The sequence below is a fragment of the Myotis daubentonii genome, chromosome 2 (assembly GCF_963259705.1).
Source record: "Myotis daubentonii chromosome 2, mMyoDau2.1, whole genome shotgun sequence".
In the NCBI taxonomy this organism is placed as follows: domain Eukaryota; kingdom Metazoa; phylum Chordata; class Mammalia; order Chiroptera; family Vespertilionidae; genus Myotis; species Myotis daubentonii.
The window spans coordinates 64916491-64931860 of record NC_081841.1 but is presented as its reverse complement, the minus strand read 5'-3'; the positions used below and the strand labels follow the sequence as shown (position 1 = coordinate 64931860).

General features: G+C 42.4%; 1 protein-coding gene across 4 annotated transcripts in view; it reads left to right on the top strand.

Moving 5' to 3' along the window:
- The window catches only part of GRIP1 (glutamate receptor interacting protein 1), a 681581-nt gene that overhangs the window by 527153 nt on the left and 139058 nt on the right, over nt 1-15370 (top strand). For all 4 annotated transcript variants that reach the window (XM_059683530.1, XM_059683528.1, XM_059683529.1 and 1 more), the window contains exons 3-4: nt 9751-9886; nt 12021-12166. In XM_059683530.1, coding sequence (XP_059539513.1) covers nt 9751-9886; nt 12021-12166 — 282 coding nt within the window. The remainder of the gene's footprint in view (nt 1-9750; nt 9887-12020; nt 12167-15370) is intronic.

Genomic DNA, 15370 nt, shown 5'->3' with positions numbered 1-15370 from the left:
TCTGGGATAAGCCTCAATCCCCCTTACTAAGGCAATGATAAAACATAATCAGCCAAGTAAGCTTAGGGAAATATGTCTACTCCTGTTCAAATTCTGCTCCTTTATCATTTTCCTTCTGCACCATTCAGCAATAACTCTGTTTGCCAGGAGCCAGTGCCCAGCGCCCAGTCACAATTCCCTGCAGTGGGACTGATGTGCTCATTCATCAGCAGGTACCACAGGGCACCTGTGTGTGTGCCAGGCACCGTTCTAGGCACTGGAGACACAGAAGGGAGGAAAGCATTATCTCTATCACTGGCATTTGGAAATCTGTGAAAATCTGTAGAGTTTTTCACAACGGTATTTCTATTTCACTGTTTATTATATTCTTAATAGTCTATGTTGTTCATGAAACTTCACGACGCGAAGAGCCTCACCGCCTGTTCTGCTGAACGCACCTATGGTGGTTGCTTTTAACATGCATTTTCTCTCTTTATGTTACAGCTATGGGGTGAGGATCTCACAGACCCCTCACTTTGTTTGGGGTGTGATGAAAACTATCCTAAGACTAGGGTGTTCCATGGTACTTAAATCTCATTTAGTTTCTCTCTGGGTGATACTGTATCACGTAACTGCCCTCCTCCAATCAGTCACAGCAACACAAACTTTCTCTCCTTGTTCAGATTCCCTTCCTTAGTGACAGATGTCAAACAAACAAGTCAGAAAACTTCAGGTCCTCTTGTCTCTCACAATTCCGCACCCCACCCCCACATCCCCTCCCACCCCGCCACACACACTAATTTGTCTCTAACTCAGGGCAGTTCTTCCTCAACACCTGACTCCATGCCCTCCACATCACTACTGGTGGATTTCAGTCTCTGGTGAGTTGTCTAACTGCCCCCCCACACACACACACACATCCACCTTATCCTAATGCCTTGGCATCTACAGTCCAAGTCTGAGCCTCCCTTGCAGTTAGGTGTGGCCAGGCAACAAGTTCTTGCCTTTGGGATGTGAACAGGAGGAGGCCAGTGGTGGGTTTAAGAGAGCTGTCTTTCTCCTTCCACCTGGTGAATGCAGACAGAGTAAAGTCCTAGGGCAGAAGTCTCCAAACTTCCTTAGTTCCCAGAGCCCTTGGCATGTCAGTGGTCTTTCCCAGTACCTCCAGGTCAAATAAAACATCAGCAGTTCCATTCATTAAGTACTTAGACCCAAATAGCATAGTACATAATTATATCCTAACCACTTAGTAACCATTTAAAAAATACATATAAATCAAAACAACCACAAGTATTTAGTAATGGTGTGTGTGTGATGGTTGGGCATTGCACAACTTCTCAAACCTTCAAATAAAATTAAATATTACAATCTCATTTCCTCTTCCACATTGATTTTGATTTTTTTTTTTCCATAGCAGCCACCAAAAACCCAGCTTTAGAAAGACAGGGTTGGAAAAAATGCTCTCTCCAGCTAATCAGTGGTGTTGTGTCCAACAGATACCAAGTAGGACTGTATTTCCTTCAGAAATTTGAAATTGTTCCTGGTGGTCCTGTGAGTTAACCCTAGTGCACAGTTTGGAAACCAGAATAAAACAGGGATTAAACAGAATCACCAAATGGAAGAGTCTAGATCCCTGAATCTCTATGTGGAGATGAACTGGCTGCTGATCAAGAGCACCCACCTTAGACTTGTATATGAACAGAATAAACTTCTGTTGTGGTTCAGCCATTATTCATTTTTGGATTTGTTGACACAACCTAGCCTAACTGCAGTGGTCTTTAAATGAATCTCCTTGGCCCAAATCTAATGCCTTTCTTCCCAACACTTCATGTCATCATTACCAAATAAATTGTGTTACACTAATAATAGGCTAAGCTTTTCTAAACTCAAATCTGAGCATTTATTTGCTTCCCAGTCTCTCTTCCACCCTTCTTTCCTTATGCACCAAACCCTAAGTCAGTGGCTCTCAATCTTGGCTACCTGTTAGGATCACATGGGGCACTTTAAAAATATAACAAGGTCCAGTTCCTTGAAGAGCACAAACTACCACAACTTACCCAGTGTGAACTGGATATTGAATATCCCTTTAACTATTCAGGAATTTTTTTTCAATTGCAAATTTTAAAACTCAAAATAAGGAGTAGATGGAGGAGGAGGAGGAGGAGGAGGAGGAGGAGGAGGAGGAGGAGGAAGAGGAGGAGGAGGAGGAGGGGGAGAAGGAGGGAGAGGGGGAGGGGGAGGAGGAGGGGGAGGAGGAGGGAGAGGGGGAGGAGGGGGAGGAGGGGGCGGAGGAGAGGAAAAATGTCCAAACCCAAATGCTTCACTGAAAAATTACACCAAATGTTTAAAAAGAATAAACATCAGTTCTGTATAATCTCTTCCAAAAAATAGAAGAGGAAGAAATGTATTTCCTAATTCATTTTATGAAGCTAGTATTATTAGCCTGATACCAATACCAAAGATAGTACAAAAAGAAAACTACACATTATGTCCCTCATGAATACAGATGCAAAAAAAAAATCCTTAACAAAATATTAGCAAATAGAATTCAGTAATATATAAAAAGAATTATATACCATGAGCAAATGGAGATTCTTTAGAAATGCAAGATTGGTTTAATATTAGAAAATTAATCAATGTAATCCACTACATTATCACACTAAAGAAGAAAAATCACATGATCATATCAATCAATGCAAAAAATGTTGACAAAATTCAAATTCATGATAAAAAAAAATCTTTCAGAAAAATAGGAATAGAGGGGAACTTCCTCAACTTGATAAAGAGTATCTACAAAATCCAACCGCTGACCTAACATTGAATGATGACACACAGAATGCTTTTCCTCTAATGTCAGACATGGACTTGCACTATGCAGAATCCTTGTAATAGCCTGTGCTGTTCCTCTGCCTTTAACACCTTCCCTCCCTGCATTTGCTGAGCTGAGGCTGTTTCAAGACAGCTCATGGATACCTCCTCCAAGGAGCTGTCCAGAGCACACTCTCAGGTCCCCCGACCCCCTGTCTGATGAGGGACCCTCCCTGTATCAGCGTGATAGGCCTTTATGTAATCACTGCCATAGCCCTTCACACTCTTGGTTGTATCATCACTTTTTACCTGTCTCCCCACTTTCAGCAACTGTTTTTACAATTGTTCACTTCCTAATTCCTTGTTCATTTAGCCCCTGAATTTTAGGGAACTTCCAAAAGTAGTAGTAACTCCCTTTTTCTATAATTATAATTAAGCCTAATTATACTTTTTAAATAGGAAATGAGGTAAGAAATTTCAGACGCTGAGAGTTTCTGAAACAGAACAAAATGTGATGATTATGCTACACCTTTAGTCCATGTAGAACAGTATTACAAAACACTTAAATGGTCTAATATGGGTTTTGAATGCACTAGGCCTATGATACTCCTCTGCTTTTCTTTCTGAATTATTATTTTTTTATATGTCCAAATAGTTCCAGACTCTGACCAATTTTTGGGGGCAGACACAGAGATTTTGCCAGCCTTCCCACTCCAGGCCCTTGCTTCTGGGATGTCTGTTTCTTTTTATAAATGCTATCGAGGGAGGTACAATTGTAGTTCAGTCATAATTCTATTACCTCATTCAGGTAGGCCTCATGGGCAGGCTGTCTTTTTCTTTCACAGCAAGCTGCCGTACTGTGGGAACACAATTCTTCACAGAATTTTTGCAATGATGCATGTTCCATTTTTGCACTAATATAAAGTATATCTTGTGCCCCCTCCATATCCTATTAGCATTTTTATTGATATTGTGAGCTTTATGGATTAACTTAGGGAGAATTGGCCGATTGGTGGTATTGGGTTATGCTGTCCACTGGAATATTAGTTTCTAGATGGGAGGGTTTTTCTCTGTTTCGTACAGTACTGTGTCTCCAAACCCTAGAACAGTGCCTGGCCCATAGTAGGTGCTGAGTTTTTGTTGAATGAAGGAATGGGTGCCTTTCCATTTGTTCTGATCTTATATCCCTCAGAAGTGTTTTAAATTTTTCCCTCACATTTTTCATTAAATTTTTTCTTAGAGATTTAATTTTTTGGCTATTGTAAATGTTTTTTTTTTCTTCAATGATAACTTCTAGTAGGCTGTTGTTTGTTTATGTAAGGGTTATGGTTTTTTGTACATTAATTTTGTTACCACCTATGTTACTAAATTTTCTGATTTGTTTCACTGCAGAGCTTGATTTAGTAAGCCTTGATATGTAAGTGAACTCATGCGAATGAATGCATCTGTCTTCATTTCTCTTTGCCATTAGATCATTATGCAAACATTAAACACCAAGAAAGACATTAAATGATTGATTAATCTAGTGGAGAGTGCAAGATAGCTCACAGCAAACTCCAGAAGCATGTTCCTCCCTCTCCAGACTGCTTCTTTTCTCCTACCCCTTCAGACATTCCCATGAAATATGTAGTCAATCCTTCAGGGACTAGAGATACTTATTGGCAGTTAACATTCTTGTGATCCAGCGCATTTTCTTGCAGCAATATTCTATCTTTCCTCCTGAGTTTTGCCTAATTTAGATTCTGCCTTTGGTCTGTTCCACTTAGCTAATCCTGATCGATAAGTACAAACATATTAGACAGAAGACAAAATGTGGCACAAATATTGCATTTGGAACAGCAAGCCTTCAGTTTACATTGTTGGCAGGACTGACTCCTCCACGCTCCCTTCCCCCACAACCCACACTGTGGCATGCCGGTCGGTTCCTGAACCCTTTGCCTCTGTGATTAGGCTATAAGCACCTCAGACTTTTTCCATTTTTCCGTTTTATTGTCTGGTTCACGGTAGGCACTCAATAAATGCTTGAATCAATGAATGCACAAATTGCTCAATTAACTAGGGCATGAATATGTTCTGTCTTTTATGGTATTAAAATTAGCCCTGGGGAAAAGATTTGAAATATTTTTAAACAAGAAGGTAGTTGACTCTGACTAATTTAAAAAGTAGCTCATCCCTCAGTGGTTGGAGTGTTGGCCTGCGGACTGAAGGGTCCCTGGTTCAATTCTGGTCAAAAGCATGTACCTTTCGGGCTCTATCCCTGGCCCTAGTCAGGGAGCGGGAGGCAACCAATCAATGTGTCTCTGTCACATGGATATTCCTCTCTGTCTTTCCCCCTCTCTTCCACTCTCTAGAAATCAATGCAAAAAATATCTTCAGGTGAGGATTAACAAAAAAAACAAAAAAAAAAGGAGCCCAGATGGATTTGTATTGTAACAGAGACCAAATTAAACTACAGAAATTGAGCTCTTCTAGATTTTCAGGGTTCAGCCAGAAGCCTTGGAAGGACCTGGGTTCCTTGTGAAGAAAACTGTATGGTCCACACCCCAGGACACTGCGCCTTAGTGTGAGCATCTCATTCATGCAGGAAGCTCATTCTTGAAAACCTGAATAGGAATAAAGTCTTGTGAATTGAAACTGACTTCTCTCTTGCCAGGTAGTACTATTTCATAGTTGCTTCTTTGTGCACTGCTGACTGACCTTTAAGATGGACCCTTAAAAAACTATGCTTCCAACTCTTCAAGTTAAAATCTATAATCAAATGTTTACATGTACAGGGTTGTTCTACATGTTTAAAGAAAATGCAGAGAATTCTTTTGTTGGGAAAAATTGTTGAGCTCATTGCATCCCTGTAGTGTGGATAGTCATCATCTGTTATGTACTTTAATTTATTATTAAATTAAATTATTTTAATTATTCACTTTATTTTTTTTAGATAGTTTATAACTGGTTTTCTGCCAGGAAGGATTTGGAAGGGGAGTTGTTTGTTTAACTGATCTCTGCAAATATCAGTTGGGCCTATGTCTGTTTTTATTGGTGTGTAGGGGGTTGTTTTATTGCATTTTAAGGTGAAATGTACACAGTGGTGTACTTTTGTTACAAGTGCTTCTGCTAAATGATTTAAAAGGCTCTGTACTTTTTGTATACTTGACAAGAATTTTGATTCCTCAATTTCAGCCATTGTGTGATCTCACATAAAATGTAGTTAATGAAGCTGACATCACTCATACCCATAAACTCTTCCTTGGCTTCTACTTTAACGGGCAGCAACAGCTCAAGTATGCACTGTCATGAATCACCCATGAAGAAGAAGTGCGCTGGGTGCCAAGGTCACAGGACCTAGCAATATCAAAAGCCCTGTCTGGAATGACGTTCTGGGTGTCACAGAGGAAGCCGTGCCCGGTCCCTGCCCCCCACTCGCCTGCTTTCCCATGGTACTCTGTTTTTCTTAACAGATGAGAGATTATTTCCTTCCCCAACATGAGTTGACTTTTTTCTCCTGTAGGTGGGATAGTATATCAGCAACAACAATTTAAAAACCTTTATGATAAAAATTCATTTACATTTTTAAAACAATTACCTCTGTTATGTAATTAAGAAAGGGGCAGAGGTGTGCAAATAATATTTTTGGCTTTCGGACTTCGAAAAAGAAAGTCTGTTCTTGCATTTTAAGTAATGCCTTTGATGTCCCAGAAGTTCAAAACCCCTGAAATTCATAACCTGGTCCAGAAAGATTTGGAAAACTGTCCATTTTCCCCATCCCTACCCAAAAGTGTGCATGCGGAGGGGGCATAACATCACAGAGAATTTTAAAGAAGTGTTTATCATAATTAGCCTCTGAACTTAATCCTGCATGCTGACTCTACTCATTTTTCTTTCAGAAAGGAAGGGTAGTCTTCAAGTTTTCTTACCTTCGGTTGTGGCTAAAATCAAAAGATTTGGGTTCTCTATTCGTGTAAAGACATTACCCCCACAGGATCTGTAAGATTTTACATTTTTATGTGTAGCGAATGAGGACTTTGAAGCAATTACCCAGGTTTCTGAGGGCCAAACCTGCTTTACCATATCGTGACATACTCTGTAAGAAGTGATGAGTTGCTACATGAGGCCATTGTACTTTGTTTTCTGAACGACAGGAAGGAAAAAAAAAAAAAGTAAAGCTCAAACAGGTAGAAAGCTCTTATCTATTGCTTGAGTCCTCATCTTCTTCGCTAAAATGTAACATGAACTTGGACTCTGTGGCTGTACTGTATGCATCTGCATCATTATTTTTATTTTATTTTTTGATTAGTTAAATCTTTATTGTTCAGATTATTACATTTGTTCCTCTTTTTCCCCCCCATAACTCCACTCCACCCAGTTCCCACCCTACCCTCCTCCCTCACTCCCCACCCACTGTCCTCATCTATAGGTGCACGACTTTTGTCTAGTCTCTTCCCGCATCCCCCTCACCCCTTCCTCCCCCCCAAGAATAGTCAGTCCACTCCCTTTCTATGCCCCTGATTCTATTATAATCACCAGTTCATTCTGTTCATCAGATTATTTATTCACTTGATTTTCAGATTCACTTGTTGATAGATGTGTATTTGTTGTTCATAATTTGTATCCTTACCTTTTTCTTCTCTTCCTCTTCTTAAAGGATACCTTTCAGCATTTCATATACTGGTTTGGTGGTGATGAACTCCTTTAGCTTTTTCTTATCTGTGAAGCTCTTTATCTGACCTTCAATTCTGAATGATAGCTTTGCTGGATAAAGTAATCTTGGTTGTAGGTTCTTGGCATTCATCACTTCGAATATTTCTTGCCACTCCCTTCTGGCCTGCAAAGTTTCATTTGAGAAATCAGCTGACAGTCATATGGGTACTCCCTTGTAGGTGACTGAGTTTCTATCTCAGGCTGCTTTTAAGATTCTCTTTTTGTCTTTTGCTCTTGGCATTTTAATTATGATGTGTCTTGGTGTGGTCCTCTTTGGATTCCTTTTGTTTGGGGTTCTCTGTGCTTCCTGGACTTGTAAGTCTATTTCTTTCACCAGGTAGGGGAAGTTTTCTGTCATTATTTCTTCAAATAGGTTTTCAATATCTTGCTCTCTCTCTCTTCTTCTGGCACCCCTATAATTCGGATGTTGGTATGCTTGAAGCTGTCCCAGAGGCTCCTTACACTATCTTCATATTTTTGGATTCTTTTTTCATTTTGCTTTTCCGGTTGGGTGTTTTTTGCTTCTTCGTATTTCAAATCTTTGACTTGATTCTTGTGATCCTCTAGTCTGCTGTTGGAACTCTGTATAATATTCTTTATTTCAGTCAGTGTATGCTTAATTTCTAATTGGTCCTTTATCACAACCTCGAGGGTCTCATTAGATTTCTTGTAGGTCTCATTAAGTTTATCGGCAGTTTCTAGAAAATTCTTGAAAAACCTTAAAAGTGTGGTTTTGAACTCTATATCCAGTAGTTTGCTTTCCTCCACTTCTGTCATTTGTGACCTGTTTCTTTGTCTCTGCATTTTTTATGCTTCCTGTGTTGATAGAGTGGCTTTGTGTGCTAGGTGTCCTATAGGGCCCAGTGGTTCAGCCTCCCCAATTACCTGAGGAGGACACTCTTGGTGTACCCCCTTGTGGTCTTTGTGCACAATCTTGTTGTAGTTAAGCCTTGCTTGTTGTTGGTATCACTCAGAGGAATTGACCTCTAGGACAATTGGCTGTGAGAATCAGCTGTGTCTGCAGTGGGAGAACTTCTGTGCTGGATACACCCCTCTGGGGCAAGACTTGCTTCAATGGGGCTTTGGTGCTCACTGAGTCTGCCCCCTGAGTGTGTCCTTTATGGTTCCACGGAGCTGCAAACTGGATGGTCCCACTCTGACCTCTGGGTACATTGGCTCCTGGATCTCTAGGGAGGTGCTGATCTAGCCTCTGCCTTAGGCTATCCAGCAAAAGCCTCCCTGCAGGACTTGGGCGGGGCGGGTCCCACGGGATCAACAGGTCAGGGCTAGCAGTTATGGCTGCTCTCAGAGGCTCCGCTTCTCAATGTCCTGGTAACCGCTGCAAGCCCCTCCGAGAGAAAGCTGCCCTTGAGTTCTGACCGATGCCAGACAGTCCTGCTTCTCCCATATGAGTCTGGGTCCCCAGAGACTCACCCAGAACTGGAGCTCAGAGCCTGAGACTCCCTCCTGATTGAAAACGACAACCACGCCCTCAGTCACCAGCCTGCTCCGCATGCACCTCCTCACCTTAGTATTTTACTTCTGCACTATGCCTCCTCTGAGTCTCGGTATGCTTTTCTCTTTCCTTCTAGTTGTAGAATTTCCACTCAGCCAGCCTTCCTGTGGTTCTGGATGATGTCCATTCAATCTTTTAGTTGTATTTTTGAAGTGGTTGTTCAAGGCAGCAAACTCTGGTGTTTACCTATGCCGCCATCTTGGTTTCTGTCTGCATCATTATTTTTAAATGGCCTACCCCAGTGGTCTGCAAACTGCAGCCCCTTGAGTGTGGCTCTTCCACAAAATACCATGTGCGGGTGTGCACGTACAGTGCTATTGAAACTTCGTGGCCACACTCAAGGGGCCAAAGAGCCACATGTGGCTCGCGAGCCGCAATTTGCCGACCACTGGCCTAGCCCCTTCTTTTACAGCTCTCATTTCCCTTTAGAGTTACAAGGAGAGAAACCAGAGAAAGCCACTTGAGAATGGCAGAAAGCAAAGGGCGAAGCGTATCGTTTGTACATAAGCCGTATCAGACTATTTATTGTGAACCTAGAGTGAACTGTCCCACTGGTACCCATTTTAATAACAATGGAATATCTGCATGCAATCTTTATGAGGCACTCTGCAAATTGCAATGAAAAGAGGCCACAGATCTTTGCACATAAAAGAAAATGTGGAAAGAGTTCCTGGCGAGGCGTCCATTCCTCACACACAAAACACCTTGTGTTTCTAATCTCATTTCATAAGGCAAATGCTTTTCTTTTTCAACAGAGGAATTCAAGGGCTCCACCTTCGTGGAGCTGATGAAGAAGGAAGGCACCACCCTGGGACTGACCGTGTCGGGCGGAGTGGATAAGGACGGCAAGCCGAGAGTCTCTAACTTGCGGCAAGGAGGCATTGCAGCCAGGTAACCTCATCCCGGGGAAGTGTGGGCAAAGGGACATGGGGTGAAATTAACTCAAACACTAAAGCTCCCCCAGAGAAGGTCACCGATTAATGAATGACAGTGGAAGTGCGGTGGGGCATGGTTCAGGGTGTGGCTTTTTTTGCCTGTGCCCGAGTCACCTGGGAGGTCATCTCAGGAGCAGCCAGGCCCTCGTGAGATTTTAATGTTAAAACCCCTGTATGGCTGCAGTCCCCAAATGTGCCACTGAACACAGATGGACTGTGATGGGGATGAGACCCTTTGGTCATGTACCTGGGGAACAGATGATCCAGAGAGGGCACAGCCAGGCCCGACTCTGAGCTTCTGTGGGACAGTTTTGCGGGTCTGGCATCTTCTCCACTTTTCTACTTGTGGGATCTCCCTTCTCATCAGACACAGAGGTGATCTTCAAAAGGACAGCAGGCTTAGGCGAGGAGGTCTCATTTTGTGCTTGTTCCCAGTGAGCTGCAAATTGTCCGAGTTATTGCCAAAGGCAGTCTGTCCTGGATGCCGGGCAGGAGTGGGCTTGCTTTGTAGACAGATTCAAAAATCCGCCTCCGGAAGAGGGGATGGGATGGTCAGCTTCCGTTCAAAGTAAGGTTCATGTACCTTAAATCCTGGACACCAGTGCTTTTGTCCACATAATGGCCAATTAGGGTTTAGAGTGCTTGCTTTATAAAGTGTCATTTGAAATAGCGATTACTCCAGTTGGTGAACCTGTGTGTACAATTAATTTATAAGCTTAGTCCAATTGATTGCTCCATGATCCGAGGTACTGTTTGTAAAACAGGCCAGTGTCCACACAAGCATCCTGATTTCCTTTCTTCAGGCTTTTAAGAGACGGCTTTCCACACCCGTAGCCTCCTTTTTTGTAACAGTCATGGCCAGTCCGTGATGCTCGGGCTGTGTATGTCTCCAGAGCGTCATGTGAGCACGGTGGGGCGGGTGGGGGGAAATGCCATTGGCAGTTGTATTGATGTTGTAGTTACTAGTAGTGCTGTGCTGGTTGTATTATTATCAATCACCAAACATTCACTGTTTAAGGCACCTACATTTTATAGGTAGTAAACCAAACTAATTTAGGATAAGGTCTCTGCCCTAAGGGGACTTATAATCTATTAGAGGAGATATGGAATAGAAAACATGAAAAGTTCAATAATAATAACATTGCAAAAGTTCAATAATAATAACAGTGAAAAGCGACAACAGGAGTTGTCACAGAGCAGTCGGCGGTTAAGTTGCCTGGTGAGTGTCAGTAAACCCGAGGTAACCGTGGCAGCATGTCCGGCAGACTGCAGCGGATTAGGGAGGCTCACTGAAAAAGGAATGATTGAAGCTGAACTTACATAAAATAAATGAATTAGGTATTTTTATTTGGGGAGAAAATATTATTGAAGGCCCTAATTTTAAATCCTATCATTCGTCTAGCTGCTTGCTCTTGGCTTACAAGTAGAGTTCGACTAAAAGCCCACAAGCAGCCAGGGTTCTATTATGGTGGTGAAGAGAAACAAGAATGTTACCGAAGCCTAGTATTTTTGTTATAATTTCTCCTTCACCAATACTCTTCTTTGTCACTCACGTTGTAAGCAATAAATAGCAAAACAAGCTGATGCTTTCCTTAGGAAATTCCCAACGAAGATATTGAAAGCTGTGACACGTCCAAAAGACAGGTGGCAAAAATGGGGAAGAATGTGAAGAAAGGAAAAATCCTGGTGTGTCCAGGATCTGGATAATCTACATCCCCCCCCCCCCCCCCCCCGCCACCCTCCCTAGATAGCCAATCCTTTATGGCCAGAGTAACTAAAAAAAAATTCTGTATTTTGTTTCATGATTCTCTCTAAAAATAGAAGAGGCAAAGGGTTGGGGGGGAAATCAGAGACAGCCACAGATCCAGAGCAAGACTTCTAAAGGCTAAGAGTCAGCATGAGTAAGAGGGGTCCGCGGACTCTCGCATCCAACTGGCTGTATTCCCACTCCCAGGACCAGCCGTAGCTCAGGAGGCTGGGACTGCTGCTCCGTGGGCCTTGCATGATAATCATGAAGGGAACATGGAAATGCAGTCGGACAGGCCTGTGGAGAGGATGGGTCCGCTGAGGTGACATCCCCTATTTTGCAGAAGTGACCAGCTGGATGTGGGTGACTACATCAAAGCCGTGAATGGGATCAACCTGGCCAAGTTCCGCCATGACGAAATCATCAGTTTGCTGAAGAATGTGGGGGAGAGAGTGGTTCTTGAAGTCGAGTATGAGCTGCCGCCAGTCTGTAAGTAATTGTCACCCAAGGCAGAACGGCCACACCACGTTTTTGCCTAAAAGGTTGTTTCTTATTTTCTTCCTTTTTGCCATCATTGTCTCATTACTGGGATGGCAGAGCATAGTTTCTTGATATTTAAAAATTATTTGAGCCCTAGTTGGTTTGGCTCAGTGGATAGTGTCGGACTGGGGACTGATGGGTCCCGGGTTCGATTCCAGTCAAGGGCACATATCTTGGTTGCAGGCTTCTAGCCCTGGTGGGGGGCATGCGGGAGGCAACCAATTGATGTGTGCCTCTCACATCGGTGTTTCTCTCTGTCTCTCCCTCTCATTTCCACTATCTCTAAAAATCAATGGAAAAAATATCCTCAGGTGAGGATTAAAAATAATAGTAATTATTTGAATTGATAAGCTTGTAACCTGCTCAGGAAGAATTGAAAAGAATGTAGATATCAATGAAATTATATAGAACTTGCTTTCTATTAAGGTGGTCTGTGAACAAAATACCACGTGCGGGCGCGCACATACAGTGTGATTAAAACTTTGTGGCCCATGCGCAGAAGTCGGTATTTTGTGGAAGAGCCGGTATTTTGTGGAAGAACCACACTCAAGGGGCCAAAGAGCCGCATGTGGTTCGTGAGCGGTTTGCCGAGCCACGGTTTGCCGAACACTAACTTAGAACAATAAACATGTTTTGGTAAATAATAAATACACAAATTAATCAACACTCAAGATAGGCATTATTATCATTATTATTCTCATTCTACAGAGGCTTAAGTTAATATCTTTCCCAAATGAGTAAGCAGCAAAGTCAGCATTTGAACTCAGGCTCCCTGACTCCAAAGTCCATATGCTTCTTCAGTGTGAGGTATACCTTACGCTATGTATTATTGCTGCCCTACCTTTAAGCTGTGCTATTCTACAACCACCTCTCCTACTATTAAGCTATTAACAGGAATGCTATCCTGAGAAAATTCTTTGCTTTTCTGTCCTGGTGAGAACTTAGACTGAATATTAATACTCAATTACAATGTATTTGTTCAGCAATAATTTATTGATCATTTATTAAGTTCTAGCCACCACTATGTACATTGGTGGAGTTTACATTCTAATGGGAAGACAGACAACAAGATAAAACCACAATAAGTAAGTTAATTATATAGCAAGAATGCCGTGGGAAAAAGAAAGAGCAAGGAGAGGGGTCGGAGTGCTGGCGTGGGATTGCAATTAAATAGGATAGTTATGAACAGTTTCTCTGGGAAACTGACATTAGTCAGTGACTGAAGGAGGTGAGAAAGTTGGCTGTGTGGATTTCAGGGAGAAGAGAATTGCAGAAAAATGGAACAGCCAGTGCTAAGATCCAACAGCAGGAATATATCTGAAGTTGTTCTAGAAACATTAGGAAGGGCAGTGTGGCTATAGCAGAGTGAGCATGAAGAGAAGTAGGAGAGGAGGTCAGAATATAAAGGATGAGGTACTATTGTAGACCATTGGACAGACCTTAAATTTTGCTCGGAATGATGTAGGGGCAGAGGAGTGACATGACCTGGTTTATATTTCCGAAGGCTCCCTCTGGCCGCTGTGTGAGAATAGACTGCCATGGCAAAGGTAGAAGCTAAGTCACCGGTTGGGGGACTATTACAGTGATCCAGGTGAGGGGTGGTGGTGGAGAAACACCATCACATTCCTTTTTTTATGTTTTTATTGATTTTTAGAGATAAAGGAAGGGAGAGGGTTAAGAGAAACATCAACATGAGAGCAAAACATCAGTCAGCTGCCTCCTGCATGAACCCAACAGGGGACCGAACCCACAACCTGGGCCTGGGCCCTGACCGGGAATTAAACCAGTCACCTTTTGGTGTAGGGTCTGACACTCAACCAGCTGAGCCACATCGGCCAGGGACCATCACATTCTGGATCGATTATGAAGGCAGAGCCAACAGTATCTTCTGACAGGTTTGACGTGGGTTGCACAGAAATAGAGGAGTCAAGGGCCATCCCAGACATTGATCCTGAGCAACCGGAGGATGGAGTTGCCATGAATGAGGTGGCTAAGAAGGTGGGCAGAGCTGATTTGCGAGGGAAAGACCAGAAGTTCATTGCTTAAAATGCTGCAGTTGAGGTGCCTATTTGACATGCAAAAAAGAAATGTCAAGAGCTGGAGGTCTGGCTTGGAGTTTGGGAGAAAGATCTGGGCTGGAAATGTAAATTTAAGGTTATGGGAATATAGGTGGTGTTTGTAGCTTTGGGAGCAGATGACAGCACTCAGTGAGTGAGTATACATAACCAAGCACCAGTTCTTGTACTTAATATAAAATCTAACACCAAAAATTTAACAGTGATTTTATAACAAAATCAATAGAAGTCTATGTTCAAAACTCTTGCCAACATTTTTTCATTTTCAGCAAGGGAAGGCAATGAAATCCAGTGTAGAGAGCTTGGACTGTGTCACTGCTTAAGTGTCAGTTTTGCCCCTTTCTAGCTTTGTGACCTTGGACATGCTATTTAAACTCTCTGAGCCTTGGGTTTCTTATCTACAAAGTGGCTATAATAGATGTAAAATTTTTCTCTAAGAATTCAAGGCTATAATCTCGTAAAGTATTTAGATCATTACCAGGTATTCAATAAGCCATAGTACATTAGTGATTATTACCATTTTTATTATTATTACACTGAAAGTACTGTGTTTTCTTGAACTTTAAAAGAGTCTGTTTGCTTTGAAATTGCTACTTCAAACCAATGCCAAGGAGTTAAGAGAAGTCAGATATCTAGAGCTAATGCTCTTTGACTTAGCATTTTTACTCCACTGGGGATGTGAAAATCAATAAAACACAATCTCTTCCTAAAAGGAACTCTTAGGATAGCTTTCCAGGGCAAGGGACAGTAGAGGAGATTTGCCAAGTTTATGGAGATTTGGCAAGTCCAGTCGGAAGAGGAACTTTCTTGGCAGAGCATAATGCAAGGAGGTCAGAACACAGCCCAGTGCACGGTTTGAACTACACACAGATTGGAGTTGCTGGAGCCCACGGAGAAAAACAGAGAGGCTGGAGGGCTGAGAGGACTGAGGCCAGCAACAGCAACAGGAATGAAACAATGGGGGTTGTGTGAGCCATGGCGGTGGATCTTGGATGGCATCAAGTAGGCAATGAAGCGCCTTTGAAGTCTTATAAAGCCAAGGAATGGCATCGCCAGACCTGAGTTTTTAGACTTATCA